Below are 21927 nucleotides of genomic sequence, written 5' to 3'. Positions count from 1 at the left end.
GATGATTCATATCTGAGGAGGGTCAGAAATTTTTCATTACGCTACTCAGAATGACACGCAATTTAAAATTTATTTCTGGCGTTTTCCACTTCATATTTTCAGACCGAGGTTGACCTAGGGTAACTTACCTCAGAAAGCAAAACCGCAGATAAGAAGGGACTACTTCATAACAAAATAGAGCTAGCTGAACCAGTGCTTCCCCTGTGCACATCCAAGTGGGATGGGAACATCCTATACATTTGATCACCCCTTAATACAAGTAAATAAACCTGTAACTAGATAAAACTATTTTTCTCCAGATAGGAATCAAATTCAGCCCAGCCCACACTTACAGTCAGAGTAAAGTCGTAACAGTCCGGGAGCTCGTGATGACGAATAGTCTGCAGATTAATGGCCTTCAATTTAAACTGCAGCTCCACTGTTATGAGTCTAGAAGACAGGAGACTTCAGTGCAGTGAAAACATATACACACAAACATGAGCTACACTCCCATCTGTTCCCTCACCTGTGAAAGTCCAGCATTAAGTTGAGTTTATTTTCTTCTAGTGTTCCAACGTGAAAAGGTTCATCTGGCTCCACAAAGAAACATTCTGCCATAGAAAGGAACAAACCGTAATATAGCGCCTAAAATAAATATAGAAAACTGCATCTTGAAAGGATCATATGTTTAAAACTAGATGTTCAGATTCTGGTATTTTTGTAAATTAAGATTTTTAAAGCTAAACATCCATACCACATGGTTACAGTGACTTATTTGTTTTTAATACGTGACTATAACATTTCTGGAATGGATGGGGGTAGAGAAAGATCTGAACTCTATCTCATTAGTCTTCTATAGAATGCCATCTTCCTTTCTGTCTTTTTAAGCCTAAACGTTGAGGCCCTTCTTCCTTTTTGTATCCTAAGCATAGGTTTGAAGCATCTGTAGCGTCTAAGATAAAGTTTTCTATGTTTAAAGGATCTTTTTAAAAAAATATTATGTGTTGCCAATTTTTCCTCAATAAACACTGTTTTAAAAAAGGAAGATAGCATATTAGAAGGTTTTCACTAGTCAGTACTATAATCCTTTACTATTCTTCTCAAAGAAAAAGTCCCAGTGGCTATTGTTAAAAGTACTTACTTTTTGACTCGATGACCTAAGCTAATGTTTTAGATACAAACTGCAAATAGAACTTTGCTAATAAGAATAAGCTGTGCTATTCTAAGTTCTGGTTTTCATTCCCTGCCCGTCCCCCCAGGCCCAGCCTACCCCAAAGACACTGAATAGTGAAGTGCTCTTGAGCAGAGAGAGTTTTATATACATCAAGAATTTGCAAGCATACTGTTTTATAAGGACAATATCTGTCTATTTTACTGGCTTATCCAGCAGAGAGGCTGTGGAAAAAAGTGGCTAAGGGCATGGCCTGGGTCAAATTTCAGCACTGCCTCTTAATAGCTCCATCATGAGCAGATCACTTAACCTTCTGAGCCACACTTCAGTCTTCTATAAAATGAGGATAATAATAAACTTGCCTTGTTGGTTTTTGTGGAGTTTTTTGTTTGTTTGTTCGTTTGTTTTAAGAATCATGAGTTATAGTGAAGTACCTGACACAACTCTGAAAAGGTTCTTACTATGACCTAATAGCACAGGCCAAATCAATGTTTTCAGAGATGAAATTAGTATAAATAAGTATAAATTGATTTATAAATAAGTATAAATCAAGGAGTTAAAAATGGAAGTTCTAGCTTATAGAAGAACATCACCAGTTTCAATTTCTGGATCAATGTCAAAGGTATCATTTCCGGGACAGATGTTTCCTTGCTTGTAGAAGTGCTGACAGATTGCCATGGCTGACTGCTCCGTGCCCTTGTTCTCGTAAGCGTGATTCCCAACTGAGACGTTGCGTAGCTGCAAGTACTTCAACCAAAAAGAGAAACAGAAGAAGGGGAACACCCAGCCAGGTGGAAGTGAAGCCACGATTCCCCTCCCCCCCTGCCTTTGAAATGGCAGGTTCCCACCTCCTGTCCATGTGGAGACTTGCACGCTAATATGCAGAGTGATTAACATGTTACTGTGCACCAGGACCGCAGAGGGCAAAGCGCACTCTTGAATTAATTAGAGTTCTGGGTTCAAGTCTCATTTCTGTGACCTTGAGCAAGTCATAGACTTTATGAGCTGCTGCTTTCTTATCTGCAAAATTAAAGGCTTAATTTAACCTTAAATAAATTCTCAGGTTCTTTCTGCCTTTAAATAACTATGTTTAGGAACTGACTTTTACATTTAATGTGAATATAAATTTTATTTATCTTTGAACTATTTCCTATAAAGTCAGAGTTCTGCTTTACTATAATATAGGAAGTGGGATAAAATTGTTGCAGGGTAACCAGCAAAACTTTGTCTAAAAATAATGTATTTTTAAAATCTTTATCTTTGAAAGAAAACAGCTTGGTCACTTTTATAGCAATTTTCTCTTACTGAAAGCCCTCCCATGGCTTCCTGTCTCTCAGAATAAACTTCAAAGCTCTTTTCCAGGGCCTATTAAGCCCTGAGAGACCTATAGCCCTATCCCTGCCCCTTCCTTTACTCCTTTGCACACTTGCCTTAAACATACTAAATGTTTTCTAGCTTCTAGGGCCTTCACTGTTGCCACTCCTTCAGCCTGAAATATTCTTCCCCAGACTTCAAGTCCCCAGAGAGGCCTTTTCTGACCATCCTGAGTCCATTGTTAATATTTTATGCCATTTAATTTTTTTTTTTTTCATAGCACTCATCACTGTTGGAAATCAACTGATTTCGGCTAAACCTGTTTAAAATCCATCTCCTCCATTAGAATGTAAGTTCCACAGGGCAAGGAATTTATCAAGTCCACTGCTCTAACCCCAGCACTTAGAACAATACTGTAAGCAGATAGGGTAGGGGAGGTCCCTGGAGAAAGAGAACAGGCATGGCTTTCTTGACATAAGAGAAGCCATTTTTGGCCTAAGCCTTTTTGTGATCTAATGCTGGTCCTTGAACAGGTCTCAGTAATTAATAATATTAAGGGAACAATAGAATGCAGAAACAGGCAAGAGAAGTAACAACAGCAAAGATAATACATCAATTGTAAAGATTCCCAGTTCTGTTTCAATGGTAAAGATTAGGCCAAAACACTTGACTGCCAGGTCAACTGAAGTCTAAGGGATGATGATGTTGACCTTTTCTGACCCTCATGACTTCAATCAACTAAAACTTGGACTCTATTGACCGCCCAAGCCCCTTCATGATTATACATGTACCCTTAGCTTAAAACTTCCCCAATTTTGCTGTTTGAGGAGACACTGCTTTGGGAAAGATCCCTGGTGTTCTCCTTACTTGCTGCAAGTAATAAAGCCTTCCTTCTCCTGACCTTTGGCTTGGTTGTGTCTTTTGGCGTGACATCCACCAAGAGGCAAACCCAGTTTTCAGGTAACAGTATGAGACACAGAGTCAAATTAACAGTGAGGTGAAAATCACTATCACGTGATAGTGCAGGGGTCCCCAACCCCCGGTCCGCAACCTGTTAGGAATCAGGCTGCACAGCAGGAGGTGAGCAGCAAGCAAGCAAAGCTTCATCTGCCGCTCCCCATCGCTCACATTACTGCCTGAACCATCCCCAACGCCACCGGTCCGTAGAAAAACTGTTTTCCAAGAAACCGGTCCTTGGTGCCAAAAAGGTTAGGGACCGCTGTGATAGTGGATCTTTGTTCACTAGAGCTAATCTATGCACACCAAGATGGTAAGTTGCTAGGATAGGACTTGTGATTATGGCACCAACCTTTCTGCTAGCATTGGGATTGGGAAAACGAGCCAGAAATCTACAGTGATATAATTAAGCTGCATAAATCATTAAATAACATTATGTCCTACATATAGGGGGAAATAGTATAATGCTGGAGATATTCAGTTTTGAGCTGTTTGTTTTCCATACAAGGAAATAAGTGTCTTAAGTCTTTATAAAGCTACTCTGAGCCAAATTGGTAGTTTTACATTGGGGTGTCGGGGACTAAGAGGTAAACAGTACATTAAATGAAAAAAGAGGTAAAAGATATTGAATGCGGTAAAGTACCAAGGAGACCAGTGCGTCTGGAATAGGGGATGTGTACCGGGAGGTGAAGCCAGAAAGGCAAGCAGGGGTCATGAAGCAGTCACACCTACAAGGGGCCCTGTAGCCCTTCTGAGCACCCGCTCCTTGTGAGGCAGTCCCCACAGGACTTACTTAAAGATCTGAACCTCCTACCTTAGAAGCTTGTGTCTTAAACCTTGTAAGACCTTGAGACACAAAAGATCCAAAGTGCAGGGCTTCAGGTACTTGCTAACGTTATAAGTGATGCTACAGCCAGACTCCCTTGCTATCTTAATAAGGCTCCTCGTGGAGGTCTGAGCACCTGCAGGAGCTGGATGTTGTAGGCAGAGTGTTGCCTGCCACTCCAATAAACGACAAGTGTTGACTGCCATCAAGCCTTCAGCCACTGCAGTGGCATCAAGGGTGTGCTCTGAGGGGAATTCAGGATGGAGAAAAACAGATTACTGGTCCTGGATAGTTAAGATGTATATCAAAGGAATAACTGCCATAAGCCCAGACTCTTGTATCTTCCCATACATAGAAAGGCACTAAAATCATTAATTTGAGATATCTGTTTTTTATGATTAGCAGTAATCTTTTGATGTTTCATTACATGGGTTTTTTGTTGTTGTTTTTCTTTTTTTTCAGCAAAAACCCTCTTTGGAACAGTCCCTCAGAGCTATCTGAGAGGCCGCCTTCCCGGGCTGCAGTCTGCAGCGATGTCCTTGAATAAAACATAGCTCTCAACTTTTAGGTTATGCATTTTCTTCAGTCGACAGTGGTCAGGGGCAAGTGGCAGGACCATGTCCAGCTAAAGGGCAGCTCTGGAGCCTGAGTCAGAGGACTCTGGGACCGGAATGTGATGTGGGACTATGGTTGAAAGGCAGGTGACCTGTAGGACTGACTGATGGGGCACCTAACTGGCTATGGCCTCTGTGGGGCATTCATCAGGCTGGACATCTGTCCCTACTTGCCTCTGCAGCTCTGCCTTGAGGGAAGTAGTTTTTCACACAGATCCATGGGCCCCAGGTCACCCTTTGGAAGACAATATAAAAACACATTAAAGATCCTTACCTGAGTAATGTGGCACCCAAAGTAAAGCAGATTAAAACCGATTGCTCCTTGATTATAGATGGATTTTTTGTGGTCCCTCTGTGATCACCTGATCTGAACACATGAATCTTTTGAGCTCTTTCATTCATTCACAAACAACTGAGTGCCTGGGATGTACTTCCACCTTCGTGGAATAAATATATTAATATGTGGCACTGAACACTGTCATATGTATAAAATGAGGAGTATTATGCAATCAAATCTGTGATTTTAGGTGAATCCTTTAGAAAACAGTCAAGAAATGGTAGGGAGGGGAAGGAGGTAAGCCAACCAGAAGTAGGGATATACAGACTATGCTTGAGCTGCAAGAATAAATGGTTCCAAGACCCTGAGACCTTTAAATCTAAGCAAGTGATCAGAAAGAGAAACATGTCTGGGGAGCAGGTGGGAAGAGAACAGGAACCCGTTTTGGACGGAGTGGTTCTGAGGTGCTCGTGAGCTGTCTGCATGCAGCAGTGTGAGCAAATGGTTCAGGGTCACCTCTCTTGGCAATGGCTGAGGCTGTGTAGAGGAGGAAATTCTGTAGGAAAAGGACAAACCTTCGAGGACTGCCTTAATTTAAGGGGTAGATGAAAGAAGAAACCCAGTAAAGATGGCCCAAACATGACTGATTGCTAAAAGCCAGGACATAGTATAAAAATAACTAGGTCTTTGATATTCAAATACATAAACATATATACTGAACGAAAGTGATGCTGTTATAACCAGTGTTGGATCAGGATGAACCCTAGAGGTTATGCAGTTAGGTGGCATTTTAGGGTTCTACTCATCAGGAAAACTAATTAGTCATGGAACTAGCTCTAAGGACTGAGAAGCTACTGTCTTATCTGTTCGTTCTCCTTGGTGACTATCACCGCAACTATCAAGAGATTTCCTTACAGCAAACAATGATCTTTCTTTCATATCAGTCTATATTTTCTCTATTCGGTTCCCTGGAATCATGTAGAATAACTGACCTCATTAACAACAAAAACTTTATTTATGAATATTGTGATCAAGATACTTTTTACCTTCAGTTTAAAATGCCTGATAGTGATGTAGAGAACAAATGTATGGACACTAAGGGGGTAAAGTGGGGCTGGGGGTGGTGGTGGTGGGATGAACTGGGAGATTGGGATTGACATATATACACTAATATGTATAAAATAGATAACTAATGAGAACCTGCTGTATAAAATAAAATAAAATAAAATAAAATTCAAAACAAATAAAATAAAATGCCTGATAGTGCCCAGAAGATGGTAGGGAGTCACTTGCCCTAAGTAAACCCCACCCCAATTAATATTATCTACCTATATACTAGCACAAGGAATCTACATGCAATTCTGTAAAGAACACGGAAATCTGATAAACAGAATGGCCTGAATGCCAAATATTATATTTTTAAGACTACTCTTAGGCTTACTATATAAAAAAGGTAAAAATGTTTTAGGAGGAATTTAATGAACTGTTTACATCTTGCCTCTACCCGCCCCTCCCACCAAAAACCAAACTACCAATTTGGTTCAGAGTAGCTTTAGATAAACTTAATAATCTTAAAACAAGAATCTCAAAGCCGAATATCTCCAGCATTTTACTATTTTTTACCTTACAAATTGTAGGGCATATTTCTATTTAACAACATATGCAGCTTACTTCTATTACTATAGATTTCTGGCCAATTTTTGTAATCTGAATGCGATCAGAAAGCCTTAGCGTCACAAATACGTATTTTAGGGGACTCCCCTAGTGGCGCAGTGGTTAAGAATCCGCCTGCCAATGCAGGGGACACGGGTTCGAGCCCTGGTCCGGGAAGATCCCACATGCCGCGGAGCAACTAAGCCCGTGCGCCACAACTACTGAGCCTGCGCTCTAGAGCCCGCAAGCCACAACTACTGAGCCCGCGTGCCACAGCTACTGAAGCCTGTGTGCCTAGAGCCCGTGCTCTGCAACAAAGAGAAGCCACTGCAATGAGAAGCCTGCACACTGCAACAAAGAGTAGCCCCCGCTCACCGCAACTAGAGAAAGCCCGCGCGCAGCAACGAAGACCCAACGCAGCCAAAAATAAATAAATAAATAAATTTATAAAAAAAAAAAAAAAAAAACGTATTTTATCTCACTGTGCATAGTTTGTCTCCAGGATAAGGAGAGCCATAATTGCACTATAATAATTTTTTGAAGAAGAGTTGTGATATTTTTGAAATGTTATCTACAGACTAACTTAGGTTGGAAATACTGACTTCAAGAAAGCTTCCAACGATTCCCACAAAATAGGAAATTTTGGACTTGAGAAAGTACTATTTGTAGCAAAAACAAATTGATCAGAAACTCTGAACAGAATTTGAATCATCTGTATGAAAAACAAGCTTCCTTTCTGAGGCAGTTAATCAATATTACAATAAAATCATTGTCATATATGACATAAAGGCCTTACTTATTTTTTAAATGAACTTTCAGGTCTTGGTTACTATACACACTCTGCAAAGTTAATATTCTCATTATTTGTTAAGGGTCCCTGAAAGTATAAACTCTGAGGACTTAATGACTATTTACAACCAAGGTCATGGTTAATCATTTTAAACCTTTGAGGTTCTCATGCCAAGCCCTAGCTCTGACTCTTTTAATTAAGTCTTTAAAGTTTCTGTCTCTCTGTTACTAAACAAAAGCTTTTCTCAACTTCTAGTTCTGTTAAAGTTTGTTGGCAACATTAAAAAAACTTAACTGTTTTATACATGTCATTTACATATTTCATTTAAAAATGTTCACCCTTGTACAACTGAATGTCAGTTTCTACTATGTACATTGCTAACAATTTTCCAGTCTAATCTTTTTCCCAAGTGAAGAATGCATGTGCTTGATTTACCTGGTTCACTGCGAAGATGATCTGATCGTATACATCACTTTGTGTATACACTGCATATGTGTCATCCATTTGGTCTATATATCCTTTTAGGAAGAGGTGTTTGAATGCTATAGTGTTCTCTTCCTTGAAAGCTACCACCATCTGGTTACTTAGCCCAAAAAAGATCAGCTTAAAAGAAAAAAAGAAAAAGTAAGAGGGTCAAAAAGTAATGAAATAAAAGGTCTCTATAGAATGATAAATTCATCTATTCAGGATTCAATGCCTAATTAATCCTGAATATATTCAATAAAAATTAAAGTTTGGCAGCTGTGAATTAATTTGTCCTTAAAGATAAGGTGGGTTTCTAGTTTTAAAATAAAAGAAAGTGATTTTGCATACTTTCAACATTTATTTTCATGTATGATCCCACTTATGACATTTTCCCTACCAACAAAAGCTTTAGGAGTTCAGAGAAGCCCTTTAGGAGTTCTTTAGCTCAGAGAAGCAAGGTAACTGACTAAGGAAGTTGGAAGGTTTCTCTAAGGAAGAAAGAATAATAGAAACCCTGAAATATGTGCATAACTTGGGCAGGGGACATTTGAGGAGCACGGGGGGAAAGGCCAAGAAGGTCGAGTTGAACTTAGCACTTTGGGGGGACATTGAGGACACCAGCATAATTCAATTAGAGAAATAGTGAGAAAAAAATGTGAACAGAAAGACTGGAGTCAGATGGTGCAGGGGCTTGAATGGAAAATAGAAGAGTTCAAAATGAATTCTGTAGAACAAAAAGGTCTTGAAGCAGGTGTACAATAATAAGAAATATCTTACATAAGTTTAAGTCCTATAATCAAACTATATTCCTAGGTCTAATTACCAAAACTGTGACAATAAGGCCAAAAATAAAAATATTCTTTCAACTCATCTCTAAATCAAAGTATATTAACATAACATATCCTTAACATTCATACAGGATTGACCCCAGAGTTTTACATGAAACTCAGTTGTCCTCTTGCTCTCTCCCATAAACACACACACACACACACACACACACACACCCACACACGTGTGTGCACGCTGTAAGTTTAGAACATATATTTTGACTTAGATACCAGAGTAAGGGGGGCATCATATATTTTATATGGAAAAGGGGAACAATACTGAAAACCTATGTTCCATACACTATTGCAGGAACTTTCTTCACACTAATCCCACAGCATAGTTCCTAATACACCCATTTTACAGATGCATACATGAAGACTCAGAGAAGTTAAATAATTTTTACAAGTCACATCAGTAGCAAGTATATAGTCAAAATTCTAACCCAAGTCTAACAGACTAAATCCAAGCTCTAACTATCCAAGCCCATGCTACACAAAGTATCCAGGGTCTGATCAGGGAAAAATAGAGACAGTGGACCAATCTTTTCGGCTCTCACCTCCCCTTGTGATGTATGCCCTGTACCCCACACATGTCATCACTCTCTACCTAACTCAACTCTCATTTCTAAAGAGACTCTTTAAGCTGTGTCTTATTTAAATCTCAGTAAGATGATAGCTTGATATTCCAGGGGTTTTACATCTATCGAAGCTGATGATCAAAAAGCCTCCAGAGAATTCCCAAAGATATTTTTACCGATTCATTCAAATATATGAGTACCTTCACAAGCCAGCACTGAGCTAGAAGACACAGTTCCTGCCCTCAAGGACCTAGGGGCAGACAAGAGTACCACTGGCAGAGAGAACTGCTATAATTCAGAGAATGAGCCAGGCAGTGTGAAAAGGGAAACTTTTAGTAGGGTGCCTATTATCATAGTCATCTTTCTTTTGCTGTTGCAGACACAACATCTCCAACTTAACAGAAATACCACCGTCTTGTCCCTGAAAAGAGGAAATCTGTCATCAAGTCACCCTCATTTGCTCAATTACAAAGTCTTTATGTAATATTTGTTTGATTGTTCCAGTGTAGATTAAGGAAACATCACAATTAAGAAAAACCCTCAGTTACTTCAAAAAAAAACTTACCTAAATGCCTTTTATATGCTTATTACTAACAGGCTTAACATCTTAAACTGTTAGTCAATTTTCCTCTTGACCACCCTAGGAAACACAGGAAAGTTAGATGAGCTCCCTAAAAGATTTAGGAGTAATTAAGAACACAAGTCTTACACAGACATACTAGAGAATGGATTTGAGGATACGAGGAGGGGGAAGGGTACGCTGGGACAAAGTGAGAGAGTGGCATGGACATATATACACTACCAAACGTAAAATAGATAGCTAGTGGGAAGCAGCCGCATAGCACAGGGAGATCAGGTCGGTGCTTTGTGACCACCTAGAGGGGTGGGATAGGGAGGGTGGGAGGGAGGGAGATGCAAGAGGGAAGAGATATGGGGACATATGTATATGTATAACTGCTTCACTTTGTTATAAAGCAGAAACTAACACACCATTGTAAAGCAATTATACTCCAGTAAAGATGTTTAAAAATTAAAAAAGAACATAAGTCTTAGAGGGAATAGAATCTGAGTTTGAATCTCAGTTCTATTCTTCTGGTTTCCTGACTATGACAGGTTATTTTACTTCACTAAGCCTCAGTGTTTTCATCTGTGTAATGGGGATACTACTACCTACCTCTGATTTGTTTTAAGAATTGAATGTGATGATGTAAAATGTTTAGGCTGAAACACAGTAAACACACAAGTGGTACCTATCATTCTAAGTAGAAAACATGTTCAACTGACACAGGCTTTCCCTCCAACTTATCAGAAACAACACAGATAAATATTTTCACTATTGTGACACACTACATTATCAGCTAGAAGTTAAGAATTTCAATTCCAGCTTGCCAAATATACTGAGAACTGAACATCCATTTTTATGTTGATATGTTAAAGGAAGAGAACACGTGCCTCTAAAGTCTTGATTCCGCCAGTGGCAGTACTAGTCAGTACTAATCATGTGGCTCTATAAATATCAGTTCCTTATTCTGTAAACTGAAGGATTCCAGTACTTATCCAATAGAAGTAGTGTTGAAATTAAATGAAATAATGTCCTGGAACAAAATAATCACTCAAGTGTCAGTTTCCTTTACACAACACCTAGCATCAGAAACTTAGGCAAGAATTTCACCAACTTCATATGACTGTAGAAATAGCCTTAGCTTCTAACACCTTAAGCATTTGTTCTCAAGTATCAGTTAAGATTAGCGATTTCAGAGTTAAAAAAATTCTCCTTGAATACCAGTTGTTTATTTATGTATGCATTTTTCACCAAATTAAGAGAAAGTATTAATAAAAATAAACGTATCACATCTATTTTTCCTATTAAAATCTTTTATTTTTGCCCCTTTGCTTTTAACAAGAGATAGTTACTCTCACCAGCAGGAAAACATACCTTCACAAGAGTAAATCATAAGTATATATAAAGAATCATAAAATATAATTTCCCCCCAAAATGCTAAGAGAAGGCAAGGAAATGAGATTCAACTTCTCCTGAAATGAAGTCTCACATTTCACTACCTATGCTACTCCTTTTAATCAACTCCACATTCTTCCACTTCAGGGCTCCCATGATCACAGGGATGTGAGAATCCAAATACTCTTAACAAAAATCCTGAAGTTTCTGAAGAGAGAGAAATTCTCAGGAAACTATCTAGGAAAAAAAAAGAATCCTCTGGTTGGGCAATAGCTAGTTTCCACAGTTGATTTAGAAACCTTTAGCTAAACTTCTTGATTGGAAGCCTAATATTAAAATTTTCTTTTCCTGAAAACTAATTACATTATGTGAGTAAAATTATAACTTAATGAAAGATGAGAAGGAAAAGTGTTAGAGAAAAAAAAAAAAAAACCAAAGTCTTCTTTCACAAATATTGAAGAGGGAGGGTTTAAGATTGTGTATCTCCTTAATTATTGTTCTTTATTATGCATACAGTTAAAAGTTATAAAAGAAGAAAAAAAACTGTCCATAGTCCTCTTTGTTAGTAAAAGAAGACTTCATTAAACTCATGATCTGAGATGGTTACCTGGATGGTCACCATTGCAATTTTTAGAATTTGTATGGCAAGTTTCCACGGTTTTCTACCTCGAGCCCAGAACTTCTCACAAGGATTCATGAAAAAAAATTTGAGTTTTCGCCTCATCTGGTCTTCTAATAGAAGCTCCTCAGACGGAGATGTATGCTGGTTAAAAGTGCAGCGATTTTCTTCTTCATGAGAGCTGCAGCTACTTATAACAGCCTCAGGATTTGCCATCTCTAGGAGGAAAAAAAAAAAACCTGTAAATGAAGGCAACATCTATGTTCTTTGCTATTGCAGGATAGTTGATGAAGTCCAGACAAAAGATCAGCCTTCAAATAAGCACCATTGTTCTAAACTGCACCTTTGAAGATCAATGGCACAGGATAGAAAGCCCAGAAATAAACCCAACACACCTATGGTCAATTAATCTATGACAAAGGAGGCAAGAATATACAATGGGGAAAAGACAGTCTCTTCAATAAGTGGTGCTGGGAAAACCGGACAGCTACATGTAAAAGAATGAAATTAGAACATTCTCTAACACCACACACAAATAAATGGATTAAAGACCTAAATGTAAGGCTGGAAACTATAGAATTCTTGGAGGAAAACATAGGCAGAACACTCTTTGACATAAATCGCAGCAAAGTCTTTTTCAATCTGTCTCCTAGAGTAATGGAAATAAAAACAAAAATAAACAAATGGGACCTAATTAAACTCAAAAGCTTTTACACAGCAAAGGAAACCCTAAACAAGATGAAAAGACAACCCACAGAATGGGAGAAAATATTTGCAAATGATGTGGCCGACAAGGGATTAGTCTCCAAAATTTACAAACAGCTCATGTGACTCAATATTAAAAAAACAAACAACTGAATCAAAAAATGGGCAAAAGACCTAAATAGACATTTCTCCAAAGACATACAGATGGCCAAGAGGCACACGAAAAGATGCTCAACATTGCTAATTATTAGTGAAATGCAAATAAAAACTATAACGAGATATCACCTCACATCAGTCAGAATGGCCATCATTGAAAAATCTACAAACAATAAATGCTGGCTGTGGAGAAAAGAGAACCCTCCTACACTGCTGATGGGACTGTAATTTGGTACAGCCATTATGGAAAACAGTATGCAGGTTCCTTAAAAAACTAAAAATAGAGCTACCATATGATCCAGCAATCCCACTCCTGGGCATATATCCTGAGAAAAACACGGTTAGAAAGGATACATGCACCCCAATGTTCACTGCAGTGCTGTTTACAATAGCCAAGACATGGAAGCAACCTAAACGTCCATTGACAGATGAATGGATTAAGAAGATGTGGTACATATACACAATGGAATATTACTCGGTCATAAAAAAGAATGAAATAATGCCATTTGCAGCAACATGGATGGACCTACAGATTATCATACTAAATGAAGTCAGACAAAGAAAGACAAATATCATGTGGTATCAGTTATATGTGGAGTCTAAAAAAAATGATAAAATGAACTTATTTACAAAACAGAAACAGACTCACAGACATAGAAAACAAACTTAGGGTTACTAAAGGGGAAAGGTGGGAGAGAGAGATAAACTAGGAGGTTGGGATTAACATATACACACTACTATATACAAAATAGATAATCAACAAGGACCTACTGTACAGCACAGGGAACTCTACTCAATATTCTGTAATAACGTATAGGGGAAAAGAATTTGAAAAAGAATAGATATAGGTATATGTATGACCGAATCACTGTGCTGTGCACCTGGAACTAACACAACATTGTAAATCAACTATACTCCAATATAAAACAAAAAATTTTTTTAAATAAAAAATAAAAAGAATGTGGTTACAATTACAAAAAAATTAACTGCACTTTTGATGCTTACAAAATCAATTAGAACATAGCACGTCATTTTTGTTTTTGTTTCAGTTACTGAGTGAATTTTTACCCAATTGAAAACTACCAAATTCAAGGGCTGCTATTAATAAAAGACTATATGTACCTATATAGAGTATGTTATATGCTTTCTGCCTCATTCAGTAACAGGTATAGTTAGAGCAGGGTGTCCTGAAAGCACTGGTAAGGTGTCAGAGAGTAGGCTGGACTCAGAAATTATATGCAAAATTTTGTAGATATATGGATATGGCCACTTTTCCTGGGAAGATACTTACAGTTTCATCAGATTATCAAAAAAAAATTTTTAAACCATTGAGTTAAAGGTAAAAGATGTGATGAAGAGCAGGGGTCCCCAAGCCCCGGGGACCTGTTAGGAACCCGGGCCACACAGCAGGAGGTGAGCGGCGAGCAAGCAATTGAAGCTTCATCTGCTGCTCCCCATCGCTTACATTACGGTCTGAACCATCTCCCCCTCCACCCCAGTCCATGGAAGAACTGTCTTCCACGAAGCTGGTCCCTGGTGCCAAAAAGGTTGAGGACCGCTGATGTAGAGAACCAGATCATGTTTGGTTTCTAATCCTGGTTCTACAATGTGACACTTCTGTGACCTTAGGCAAGTCACTCAGCCTGCCTGAGCCTCAGTTTTCTCTTCTGCAAAACGGGAATAAGAGTATCTACCCTCATGTGTTTCTAGTGAGAAAATGTAAATAAAACCCTTGCATAGGGTCTAACACTAAACAAGCAGCCTCACTTTCCCTACAGCCCCAGCAGACAGAGCAGCTTCCTAAACAGCCAACAAGGTTCTTAAGAGACAATGTGAGCTTCAGGGGACTTACAAAGGAGGTCTGAAAAGGAGAACTCAGAATCTCAATTTAAGTCCAAGTCCCGATCAGCAACATCACTTGTATTAGCTTTTTATTGAAAGTCGTAGAGTTATGTAGCACATTTTACTTTTCACTTCATACTTTTTTTTTTTAAATCCCTTTGCAAAGGATGGGGTTGGTTTTATTGTCTTCATAGTCAGCTTATCCAAAGTGATAAAGAAGTTACTCCAGAAACTGGAAACTGTCTTGGATTTTCCCTCAGGCTAATATTGATATTATGGAAACTTGTTCAAAATAAAATACCCCAAACCACCACGGAGAGTAGAGTTCTTTTTTATAGAATAGAAAGGCTGGCTCTGTTTGATAGTTTTACTATAACTTCTACTCAGAGATTGGGATGGGGTGGGGGGAGGATTCAAACTGTACTAACACAATATCTAACAAGTCACTGTTTAGGTGCTTTCCAAGTCTAGAATCCGACATCTGCTTCTGAAATCAAACATTCTTAGCAAACCCAGCATCTCCAAACAATAGATATTGGCTATAAAAACTATCCATGGGGAAGGTTTTAAAATTCTTGATGAATGAAAAGGTTAATAAGGATAGGGACTTCCCGGGCAGTCCAGTGGTTAAGACTCCGTGCTTCCACTGCAGGGGGCTGGGGTTCGATCCCAGGTGGGGGAACTAAGATCCCACATGCCTCGCAGACAAAAAAAAAAAAGAAAAGAAAGAAAGAAAAAAGGATATTGCTGAGTCAATAGAGCATGAAACATATTTACAGTAGCATATGCAGTACCTTCAAAATGAAATAATTATGATAGCACTCATTAAAGTATGGCTGGTGTGTGTGTTAAAATTCCTGTCAAAGTCCGAGTACAATAACTCATAGATAAAGACATAGGGAGAGAAAAAAATTAATCCCTTAGGATTTTCATTCAAGAACATTTTATTGCCTTCTTCAAAAAGGTATATTTTTCACCAGCATTTAAGGAGACTTTACCTATGGGATTTATAAGGAAGATGATTCACGTGAGTTCATGGAAACTCGCGTATGAACAGTAACATAATAATGAAGCTCTTAATAATACAGCATGTTGGTGAATGACAGCTTTGAGGTCACATTCAGCCCTTTGTATTTTGATACAGGTAAAATTACACTGTAAACAAACTAGCCACACGCCGTGTCACAGTAACCCACAGGAACAAAGAGAAAAAGAGCCAACCACAATTAATTTATTCAGCACATCGCACCAAGCTGTCCCGAACCGTAAGATGTCTCATTCACAAGGACTGACCGCTAAACTCGCTGCAAACCTTAGTTTACCGTCAGAGAAGCCCTTCTGAAGGTGCACTTTAAAAACTGAGACTGTCCAGACCCCTAGCCGCTGACGGAGTGTCGCCCAACACTCCTGCACACCCACCCGGGGCACAGCGCAGGATGCAGGGTCGGTGGAGACGCGGGTCAGGAAAGTCTAGCCGCGATACTATATCTGGTCTTAGAATCTACAAACACACGGAGGTTCCTTATTCACGGCGAGGAGGGGCTTAACTGGAATGAACTGCAGAAAACGAAAGAAAACCGAGGAATATGTGTAAAGAGTAAAAGCCTCACATTTGACGACAGGGACGCGAGCTCCTTACACGACCCGAGCCCGGCTGGAAGCTGCTTTCGCCCAGCGCAGGGACGCCAGCTTTGGGCCCCAAGTCCATCCTCCCCCTACCCTCTAATAAAGGGACACTGAGTCAAGTCTGGCTTGCACAGTCTGGCTGTGCAACCTGCAGAGTGTCTCCGAGCCTCCCCCCCCGCCCCCCGGCCGCCCCCTTCCCAGGCCTCCCAGGCGAGGCCCCGCCCACAGGTGGCTTCCCAGGGTTGGGGGGATGGTGGCGCGGCAGGGTCTCCCGGCGCCGCAGCTTGAGTCCCGGCTACCCCGGGCGGGGGGCGCCGCCACTGACCTTGGGCGGGCGGCCGAGGGGGCGCGGGGCCGAACCGCCGCAGCTCGCACTCCGCTCCCACCTGTGTCCCCTCCATGACGCCGCCGTCCGGGGCCCGACCCTCCCGCCGTGTCTCACCGACGGCTTGAGACGTCGCGGGCTCTCCCTTCGCGCCGCGGGCGCCGTTCCCGCGACACCTGATGCCTCCGGGCGCTTCGGGGCTCGGCTCACCTGCGGCCGCGGCGCGCGGAGGGGGAAGCTGGGCGCCGGCTGGTGAGCGTGGGGGCGGCCTTCTGTCCGCGGCCGGTGAGCAGCCCTAGAAGCCTCTGAGGCTCAGCTCAGCCCGGGGCCCGACGTGAGCCCGGCGGTCGGGAGCCGCCGCCCTTGGCATCCTCCCTCCTCCGGCCGATTGAACCCGTGACCCTCCGCCGCAGCGCTCCGCTCCCTTCCACGCCCTTTCTGGAGCCGTCTTTCAGGACTTGAGGCGAAGGAGGCCGCCTGAAGGAGCCAGGCGCTGTCGCCGTTCTCTGGGCGCCTCTCTCCCTTCGCTCCCCTCGCTGTACCCGTAAGGCGACCCGCTCCACCCTCCTCGGGTTTCTCGGGCTGCCCAAGAGCTGCGGACCCGGGAGGTGCGAGTGCGTGAGTTCCCGGCTTCCACTCTCTGCTCGCGGGGTTAAAAGAGACAGGCTGGGGGTAAAGTGCCTGGAAGCGGGTGAGCGCGCAGTCCTCTCCTTCAGCCTTCTACGTTTTGTATACAAAGAAATCAGGAAGGGTAAGATTTTTCAAGCATGAGCCTTGTACCCTCTCTAGGCCTTCCAGTTTGGGAGAATTGCTATGAAATTAGTGGACTGTTGACTAGACTCTTCTAGACTGAATCCCGGGTCTGAAAGAGCCCTGGGAAAGCTCTTAAAACAAATGTGACTGGAAACACTCGAAGTAAAGGTTCTTTGCTTGGCCAGACTGCGGTCAGGCTTCTGAATCCTTCTCTTAGGCTCACGTGTGCACTTTCTTGTAAAATCCGCTTTTAGCAAGAACCCTGCTAAGTCAGTCTAACTTGAACCACCCCACACCCCTCCCACCCCTCCAATATGTGATCAGGTTCCTCGCCCTTCACCACTCCCCAGGTGACGTCTGATCATCCTGGCCCTTTTTCAGCAAGAATCCTGCAAGGTCAGTGTAGCCAAAACTCCCCTTAGCCCTATTGTTTTCTTTGAGTAATTTTCCGTCCTTTGACCCCTAATCTACAAATTCCCACTTGCCCATGCTATATTAGGGGTTGAGCCCCCTCTCTCTCCTCCACTGTAAAATCCCATTGCAGCGGTCCTTGTAACTCTCTGAATGGACACTTTAATAAGTGTCACTGAATATTTATTTAAGAGTAGATCTCCAACCATAACCTTTTTTTCATAAATTCTTTTTTTTTTTAAATTAAACTCATCAGGAATAGATCAGGAACTTTGATTACTTTTAATGACAACCAATTTGGATTTGTTTTCATTGATTTCTTTCTTTCTTTTTTTGGCCATGGGCAAGTTTGTAAAGGTCACTGAATTTCCATAACAGGTAATTACTCAGATTATATCAAGAGCTTTTAGATATTTTACAAAACCTTTTCCAAATCCTAAGCCAGGATAATTGGTGTGGATACTTTATAAATGGGAATATCTTTTCTTGCAATGGGGTACAAGAGTTTTATGCTGTTCATAAACCTGAATTCCAAGTGCTGTGAACAAGGTAGTCAAAAGTGTATAATTGGCACATTCAAACCTCAGGTGCAATTTGGAAAATGTAATTTAATCTCTTATGCCCATATGCCTCCACATGATTTAATACTATCTCCTTACCATAACAGTGATGGTGGGAGTTTGAAATGCTTGATTGTTCAGGAACAATCTGAACTTTAGAAAGGTTTGCAGGCATAAGTGATGGCCCTAGTTAGAGCTGAGTTAAGTAGACTGGTGAATAGAAAAAGCCAGGCGTCAGACAGCTGGGGGCCCACATTCCCTTCTATGACACCTACTGCCTGACCTCAGGGAATTACTTAACCTCTCCACCTTCCCCGGTTCCTTCCGGGTATAATTTGCCTAAAAAAAGGAATGATGAATTTTAATTAATTGGATGCATGTAAAGCACCCATTGCTGTGCCTGGCATATTTTTGGAAAATCTAAATTAATGAAAAAATCAACTATGTTCATGGATTGCAAGACTCAGTATTATTAAGATGTCAGTTCTCACCAAGTTCATTTATAGATTCAACCCAATCTCAATCAAAATTCCAGCAAGCTGCTTTATGCATATTGACAAGCTAATTCTAAATTTCTATGGAAATGCAAAGAACCTAGAATAACCAAAGCAATTTTTAAAAATAAAGGCAGGAGACTTTCTTGGTGACGCAGTGTTTTGAGACTCCATGCTCCCAATGCAGGGGGCCTGGGTTCGATCCCTGGTCAGGGAACTAGATCCCACATACATGCTGCCAACTAAGGAGCCAGTAAGCCACAACTAAGGGGCCAGCGAGCTGCCACTAAGGAACCCACCTGCTGCAACTAAGACTTGGCACAACCAAATAAATACATTAAATAAATAAATAAATAAATATTAAAAATAAGGACAAAATTGGAGGACTTACCCTACCTGATTTCAAGACTTATTATAAAGGTCTTCAAGCATGACAGCTTGGTGTTTATGAAAAGAGACATATAAAAATAAAATGGAATGGAACAGACTAGTGGGTCCAGAAATAGATTCCTACATAGATACAGTCAATTGATTTTTGACAAAGGTGCCAAAACAATATAAAGGGGAAAATTAAACCTTGACAATCATCATAGTGATATTATTGGCTCAAAGCAATATACTGACATCAAGTCAAAAGGAAGACAGGAAACCTTGACATGCAGAGTCAAAAATTAATGTCAACTTTTCTGGAAGCATGACAGGAACATATTAGAAACAGTTAATATCTAAGCAGTCCATCTTGCTTGTAATTTTTGTCATGTTATAAATTGTGTTATTGAGCACTTTTACAAATAACATAAATAGTAATATGTTTAATATATATTTATATAATTAATTTTAGTATATATGTATATAATTAATAATTATATACATAGAATACGTTGTGCTAATCCTGTGGATGGTATTTCAAGAAATGACATTTTGCAAGCGAAATAGCTTCATAAATTGGTGATTTCAACATATTTCTATGTAACACTATTGATCTTGCTAGGAGGTCCAAGTGTTACATTGTTTGAACATTATCTAATCCTGTTTGCTGCATTTTCCAGATCACTGAAGTATATAGTTCTTTGTAAAACAGACCAAATATTTTCATTGTGAAAACAGTAAATGAGCTTTTGAAAAGCAACATATGCCCTAATGCCCAATCTGATAATACTTTTAGAAGCACTTTTAACAGCTGAACCAACATCAAATACAGAATAAGAGGAATTTTCTCTCATTTGTCACAAAACAAAGATCAAATCTATTGGATAAGTCTATTAATGTTGTATGTGTTTTAAATTGTCATTTGAAGAATAACTTTTTAAATATTAAATATTTTTGCTTTTTATCTTTAAAAATGATTTTTATTTAGAATTTATTTTGCATTAATGCTTCCCTTTTTTAATGATTTTTATTATGAAATATCTGTAACAGGTAGCACGTAACTGAAATATACCACCTTGTCCAACATATTGGTTCATAAAAATAATAAATGACACTTTTATTATTATATTTTTTAAAACAGAAAGAAACTTCTGGAACTTTTAGTATAACCCTATAATAAATAATAAATTGCTTATTATGTTTACTCATCATATTTTAAAAACATGTAAAAAAAAGTTATGAAAAATGCAAAATAAGTTATTATTTCAGGAATTCCATTTTTTTTCTTTTTGTTCCTGAATCTCAAAGGTTGATTTCTTCTGGGAATTTGGAAACACTACTACAATAACCAATGAATCCCTACAGCATTCTTGGTAACTGATGGATGGAAGAGAGCTTTTTTCACATCTTTATCTTCTTGCCATCTCAAAAATCCTGTCTGTTTCACAGTAACATAGGGCAGCTGAGAGTCTTAGGTAGCATGAGTATTAAGTCATGCTATGTCAATCCAAAATATTTCTTACCTTTCTTTTTACATCTGTGCCATTCATCTTCTTTACCCCTTAATTCCTCCTCTTTTTTTAAATTAAAATGTTTATTTATTCAATACGTATATATTCAAGTATTTCTTGAGGACCTCCTAAATTCTAGTAAGAGTATTAGGTACTATGGATAGGAATATGAATAAAACACACTTCCAGCTCTTAAAGATCTTAAAGTCTAGAAGACAATTTTTTTTAACTGAGAAAATTTCAAATACAGAAAAGTACAAAAAAAATAAATATTAATCTCACTCAATATCCACAACCTCAAATGCAACAAATTTTACATTTTATTTTGTTTCCAGTCTTTTTATCTTATAAGAAATAAAACATTGTAAAATTAACAATCCCTCCCCTAATGGAACCTTCTGTCATGAATTGGTGTGAATCATCTCAATAGTTCATTTGTAATATTTTTCTTACATACATGTACCCATAATAAACAGAAATAGTTTATGCATGTTTTTGTTCACAAAGATGGCACTGCTCTGCATGTAGTCTTCAACATTTACCTCACTATTTTCTGAGCTATATCCATTCAAGTTTGTTTATTTTAGCAGTTTTATGGCAATTTATTGACTACACCATAGCATTCTATCCATTTCCCTACTAATGGACATTTAGGTTGTTTCCATCTTTTGCCATTACAAAAAAATTCTGCAGTGAACATCTGTGAACCATTTCCTCACGCATGTGTGTAAGAGTTCCTCTAGGGTAAATATCCAGGAGTAGAATTGCTGGATTATAGGATATATACATTTTCAGTTTTAATAGCTACTGCTCAATTACTCCCCAAAGTGCTTGTTCCAAACTATTTAATGAACAGTACATGGTGCACCTTCTATATGGCAAACATAGATTTAGGCACTGGGGATGCAGCAATGAAAAAGACAGAAACTTCTGACCTTGTAGAGTTTAGAGTTTAGCGGGCAAAAACAGTCAATGACTGTAATGAGTAAATTATAGAGTGTTTCAGAAGGTGATAAATACTATCAGAAAAAAATCAAGCAGAGAAAAGGGAATGAGGAGAAGTTGCCATTTTAAATATGGTGGCGGTAGGCCTCACTGAGAAGTTAACGTTTTAGCAAAAACATGAAGGAGATCTGGTTTAAGTGTTC

At 39.5% G+C, this 21927-nt stretch overlaps 2 protein-coding genes across 5 annotated transcripts in view; one reads left to right on the top strand and one right to left on the bottom strand.

Moving 5' to 3' along the window:
* MCOLN3 (mucolipin TRP cation channel 3) overlaps window positions 1–16883 on the bottom strand; it is a 35208-nt gene extending 18325 nt beyond the window's left edge. Inside the window, exons 1-6 of one of the 2 annotated variants that reach the window (XM_082408495.1) lie at window positions 16799–16883; window positions 12016–12245; window positions 8017–8184; window positions 1744–1897; window positions 506–590; window positions 333–429 (exon numbers count right to left, since the gene is read on the bottom strand). In XM_082408495.1, the coding sequence (XP_082264621.1) occupies window positions 333–429; window positions 506–590; window positions 1744–1897; window positions 8017–8184; window positions 12016–12243 (732 nt within the window). In that variant the 5' untranslated portion in view covers window positions 12244–12245; window positions 16799–16883. Of the gene's footprint in view, window positions 1–332; window positions 430–505; window positions 591–1743; window positions 1898–8016; window positions 8185–12015; window positions 16492–16798 lie in introns of those variants that run through there. The other variant, XM_082408494.1, reaches the window with a different exon arrangement.
* A 445-nt stretch (window positions 16884–17328) lies between these two features.
* The window catches only part of DNAI3 (dynein axonemal intermediate chain 3), a 101550-nt gene continuing 96951 nt past the window's right edge, over window positions 17329–21927 (top strand). For all 3 annotated transcript variants that reach the window (XM_082408204.1, XM_082408205.1, XM_082408203.1), the window contains exon 1: window positions 17329–17432. The gene's annotated coding sequence lies outside the window, so the exon portion shown is untranslated. The remainder of the gene's footprint in view (window positions 17433–21927) is intronic.

Source organism: Balaenoptera borealis (genome assembly GCF_965194805.1).
Source record: "Balaenoptera borealis genome assembly, chromosome: 1".
Classification (NCBI taxonomy): Eukaryota; Metazoa; Chordata; class Mammalia; order Artiodactyla; family Balaenopteridae; genus Balaenoptera; species Balaenoptera borealis.
This window is presented reverse-complemented; position numbering and strand designations above follow the sequence as displayed.